The sequence below is a fragment of the Anneissia japonica genome, unplaced genomic scaffold, assembly GCF_011630105.1.
Source record: "Anneissia japonica isolate Jap-2015-1 unplaced genomic scaffold, ASM1163010v1 scaffold287986_len575832_cov185, whole genome shotgun sequence".
Lineage (NCBI taxonomy): Eukaryota > Metazoa > Echinodermata > Crinoidea > Comatulida > Comatulidae > Anneissia > Anneissia japonica.
The window spans coordinates 10786-16807 of NW_022692348.1; the positions used below are offsets into that span (position 1 = coordinate 10786).

The 6022-nt window shown below is 33.5% G+C and overlaps 1 protein-coding gene and 1 non-coding gene across 2 annotated transcripts in view; one reads left to right on the top strand and one right to left on the bottom strand.

Annotated features, from left to right (window-relative positions):
• Positions 1-467: 467 nt before the first annotated feature.
• The window catches only part of LOC117100289 (regulating synaptic membrane exocytosis protein 2-like), a 7008-nt gene continuing 1453 nt past the window's right edge, over positions 468-6022 (bottom strand). Inside the window, exon 2 of the mRNA XM_033239940.1 lies at positions 468-3556. Within this exon, the coding sequence (XP_033095831.1) occupies positions 3319-3556 (238 nt within the window). The 3' untranslated portion in view covers positions 468-3318. The remainder of the gene's footprint in view (positions 3557-6022) is intronic.
• Positions 5892-5963, top strand: Trnat-agu. Its single transcript has one exon. It is a non-coding gene; the product is annotated as a tRNA-Thr (tRNA).

Sequence of the window (6022 nt, forward strand, 5' to 3'; positions counted from 1 at the left end):
AACAATATGGGTAATGCCGAATGTCACCTGAGGTAATCGGTTTGTATTACATAGGAATGAGTACGATTGTAACAACCTATGTTACTTGGCATACATTACAAATACAAATCGATATGTTTAACTTACATAAAAAGTAATTAAGATGGATTCGCATACACCTATCAATTCAAATATGTTCGTGTAACATTTGCAAACCTATACAAATTTGAATACATGGAACAAACTAAAACTCGGATAGGCTATATTTTCACAGCAATACCATTCCAAACTATGTGGCAAAGACAAGCCAAACCAATCACTCGTCACAAAAATCTATTTTTAGTTATTAATACAGGCTTAAAGATGAAAATGAGAGCTATAAAATGTTTAAAAAAATCATTTAAATCCGACATTTTCTTATTAAGTTACAAGCATTTAAACATAGAGCTGTTTAAAGGACAATATTTGAGAAATTAGCCAACAAATTTTATGATTTCGGGCATTTTTCGGGCATAAACCATCACCAAATTGTTAAAAATTGTTGTTTTAACACTGAAAAGAGGGAAATAACAGCATATCATGATGTATCCTATATAAAGGTTAGTTTAGTCCAATAAAATGGATTTCAAAGTTTTTTTTACATTCCAGCATGTTTTGACCATTATCTCTGAAACACGATTTGTGAAGAGTGACTGGTTTGGATTGTCTTTTCCACATACTCAAGCTGTTAGTGTGCGCATATATTCTAGAGGTTAAATATTAATGTTAACGAAATAGAAGTTCTTTAACAAAGAATTCGGCCTGGAGCCAGTCGAATTCACTACCGTATGTGTGCTTGTAACATTTACCTTAGGAAATTGAGGTTCGTGTGATTGAAACTTAGGCATATAAAGATATATACAATACCTTCAATTTGTTATTTCTTTCAGTTGGAATTAATATACAGCAAAATGACATATATTGATTTAGGCACGGTTCGCAATGTTCAAGAAATACATCTAATTTGTATAAACCAACCGCAGAATACAGCCACAATTGAGACAGCAATTTATGGCAGTAGTTTGTGTATCAGCATACCTGACACAGTCCCACTTTAGCAAGCTGCACTACGCATGCGTGGAACACGCAGCCATGTGCACATATTTTACGCACGTTGATTTTGCGTCGTTGTTTCGGTTGACAGACCATTTCAAGTGTGCAACGATGACGTAACCAGGTTATAATCCGCTAGTAATGATTTGTGTAGACCTTGATTTAGTGATAGTATCATCCATCCATTACTATCCAGTATTCAAATGATTGCTTAATGAACGTCTTCTCTCTAGATAAATTATAACTCCATAGATCCAATAACATTTTCTCACTGATACTATTCGAATACATACGGTAGGCCTTTAAAAATTAGGCATATGTTACTGTATTCTGATTATATAGCAAATTCTGACTCAGTTATAAAATCATTTATGCATTCATTCCTCATATATCAGTAAACCTGAAATGATATGTTGTTGGTGTTTTACTACCTTAATGGACAATATGTATACCGGTTTAATGACTATTTTTAGAACGATATATTCATGTTTAAGATTAATTTGCACGTGCACGATTCCGAACTCCTTCTCGTCCTTGGAAGGAGCATCTGGATCATTAGAGCTTGCACTGTTTACTCAACTCATTAAGGCACAATATAATCAATAATGCTTCATCTTGGTGTGAGTCTAGGTCTACCTAATTATGGAAGGTGAAACGATGACTAATAATTCTCTACAGCAACAACACTAATATCTAATCATCACTGAGGCAAGTTAAATGAATTCAGGAACTTTAGTTCTAAATAATACAGTCGGGTGTGTATAAACTATGCCGGTTACGTAATAAATACACGTACACGGGCGCGTACAAGGATACAAGGATAAAAGGATACTTTATTCATCCCGCTACGGGGAAATTTCATGGCTGAATACAATAATGTGAAAAAGCAAAAGACGATTAACTGATAGTGATAATAATAATAATAACAAAAATAATAATAAAAGTAATATTAATAGTAATAATACTATTGATAATAATAATAATAGTTATGATATATTTGTATTTGTATTAACTTGTTTTCAATACTGGCCACCCTAACTGAAAACCCTCTACCTCTGATGTTCACTATTTGAAGTCCTTAATTCCTCTGGGAAAGAAGGAGAGACATTAAAACGCGTATAATTCATTTGTAATTCTGATTCCGTATATTAGTATGTTTTTGTTTTTTTTTTGTTTTTTTTTTATTGTTCAATTGTCAATCAATTTTAAGTTAATGTTTTCGAAACTACAGTGTGTAATTTGTCTTTATCTTCAACGTGATCCAATTGGAAATCACAGTATATATTTTATTCGTGTGAATGAGAAATTGTGAACTATCTTAAATTATCTCGCTTTTAAAATGAATGTATGTTTAATTTACAAGAGACGGTATGCTATGTATTCGCCTGTACAACCCTGTGTCAACATGAGATTATTGCGCTCCTAATGTGCATTGGTTGCCGCCCATACCCAGTCGAGAATGGATTGCTTATAATGAAACCATTAGTTGTACTGTACTTGAATTATACACGCCTGTATGGGTCCAATGTTGACACAAATTCTCAACAATAGATTCGCTTATTGTGGACAGATGAATTCATCATTTACACCTTTCAATGCAAGATTGCAAGATTGTCAATTTCAGGTAATTTATAAGCACTCGGCTTTGTCCTTAATAGCTTTATCATCATTAGCATTAGATAATTGGTATGAATTATTAGGATACAACTGCGCATGCCAAATTGGGCGGTACTAAGCAATACCCTCTGATCAATCATCGATATAATCGATATCAATTCATAATCGATGATTATTCATCAATATAAGGCATTGGTTTAACTATATCAAATCACTCATCGATATAGGCCTATTTGATATCATTTAATGATCGATGATTCATCATTGGTATAAGGGATTGGTTTAATTTTATCAAGGATCAATCATCGATATAATCGATATCATTTAATGATACATGATTGATCATCGATATATGGGATTGATTTAATTATATCAATGAGCAATCATCGATATAATCGATATCATTTAATGATCGATGATTAATCATCGATGGATTGGTTAATTATATCAACGATCAATCATCGATATATGTATATATGAATATTCCGTACTTCATTCAGAATACAGAGTCAGCAAAAGGGAAAGAGATCATTAAAGGAGAGAGGGACCATTGAATAAAGTGATTGTAAAAAAATGGATGATAATAATTATTATTATTATTAGCATTACCGTAAAATTCACCTTTATTATTTAAAAAAAACAACTCACCTTTGTTGCAACTGACGTAACATAAAATCCACATTGTAGGCAGACTTGACGCTCGCAATCTGCGCACGGTAATCCTTCTTGCGCAGTGCCTGGTTCCGCGTCGGGGCTTAAAACTGTCACGTGACATATTGGACAAAGATCCTTGTCTTTCATTGATTCATGGTCAGCAAATCTACTCAGTAACGATTCGGCGTATGTCGTAAAATCTTCTTCTAAATTCCTAGTGTAGAAAAAAAATGTGATAAAAAAAAAACCATAAGCTCTGGACTAATGTGTGTATGCCTACACTATTGTCGTGGAAAATCAACAAATTTCAAATGCATATTGGTATTCATGACGTAAACAAATTATCACGGACAAATAATTAGCTCAATATAGATGATGGTCTTTGTTCATTTAAATTGTTGCAAAGTAAACATAGATTCGTAATACTTACACGTTTATCGGAAACAATATTGCGTGGTGTTTACACATTATAATGCTATTTTTACTGCATTTTACTCACTATTTTGAATCCACACTATAGATGTGGCGTAATATAATCACGACTGACGTGACATAATACATTAACGATTTTTAGAGAAAATATAAGCCTCTTGAATAATATGGTATTAGTGTATTATCTGTTTTTAGATCATAAATCCGTAATTAGCCATGTTCTTTGAGGAGGTGGATATTCGTGGTAAATATTTAACGAGGTATTTATGTGATTCTAATAGGTTTCTTGAGAGTTAGATTTGGTGTATACAAATCGTTACGACACTACTGCATGCCTCATTTATAAGTGTTAGGCACTGAGTGTTTTGAAAGAACGGTAAAGACGTCGTGTACGAGAATAAAATATAAATTGCTTGAATAGTGAATGAGGAAGACTGAATTCAGTTTCATTAATATGCACTGTTGGTGTCTTAGACAAATGAACGATCAATAAAACGCTAACCTATCGATTAACGCGTTCTTGGTGTTGGCAGATTTTGAATGGAGGCTGAGAAAAGGCAAATCCGTATAAATGCTGAGTAAACCATTTGTAGCTCCGTTGTGAATTAAACTTAAAATATATAATAATTAATATTTTGATGATGTACATTATAATATTCAAACACACACACACACACACACACACACACACACATATCATAACAATCATTGCACTCTGTGATAAATTTCATTTTGTCATATTTCCAAAGTATGGGAGCTGTCTCTTATACACATCTAGATGTGTATAAGAGACAGATATTCCACAATAGTTTACTTTAAAAATTGTTTATAACTAGGCCTTCCAACTAGGCTTCCCGACTAGACCTCCCGACCAGGCATTTCTTCCTTTTTTATAGGCCCTATTCATTGTTCAATGGATTGAACATTGAAAATAATATAGGCCTAGTTATTAGTTACAATCAATATGGCTACTTATTATCCGGTACTCGTTTATGTTTGTACTTATACTTGGATATTGACATTGCTGTAGGCCTATTTTCATTAACGATTACATAATATTTAATCAAATTAAATTAAATCAAAGTCCTGTTTGTTTTCTGATGATTATTAGTAATTGCAATATTATTATAAATGTTAATTATACAAGAACAAATTAACTGATTAAATGTTCACTTTGTGCTTAGCTCAGGGAAATCGAGTGATCTCTCCCTGGTTTGCTTAAAAATGTTTTTATTTATTGACCTTTGACCTGTGAAATTACCCGAAGTAATTAAATAAATATTGTTAATTATTTCTATGAGAGCTGTAAATGAAATATCAATTACAATCTGGGTACTATGCGTTTATTGTTGTTATTGGTGCTGTTTTGTTGTTGCTGCTGCTGTTGCGGTTATTGTTTTGTTGATGTTGTTGATGCATGGATGACAAGTTTAAACTTATTTCTCCATGGTTAATGTACGTCATGATACTGTTCTGTCACCATGTGTTACTGTCATCAACATTATTATCCTCAGCATTGTTGAAGAGTAAATGTAATGTTGTACATAAAAGTAAGGTGCACCGTAAATGTTCATACTGTTAACAATTTAATCGGCTCTTTTGTTGGTATTTTATCTACTTACATTATGAGGTGTTATGTATGACATTATTTTTATGAAACACAAAATCAGTTCATCCCGATCATTATGCACTGTCGAGACTAAAAAATTAAATTTGACATACGACATGCCTAACTATGGTCATGATGACAACACATCATGACCATATATAGGCACATCATGGCTATATATGGGCAGTTTTTTTATAGTAATTGTTATTGTCGTGATGGAATAGACAATAACTGGATTTGCGTCAGGAGAAACATAAATAGGTGTAATTTTTGCCCTACCTGACGTGGAAATGTACCGAATACTCAGTACATTTGAAAACAACTGCGAAAAATCGCAAGTTGTTCTCGGGTGGGACTCGAACCCACGACCTCCAGATCACTAGCCTGGCATCATACATCTAGACCACCGTGTTATTGTCTATTCCATCACGACAATAACAATTACTTTCAACACTGCAGTACCCGCTGCTTACTTGGACTCGAATTCAACCTTGGCCATCAGGCGCAAGCTCGGTGGTCTAGAGGTATGATGCCAGGCTAGTGATCTGGAGGTCGTGGGTTCGAGTCCCACCCGAGAACAACTTGCGATTTTTTTCGCAGTTGTTTTCAAATGTACTGAGATTCGTTACATTTCCACGT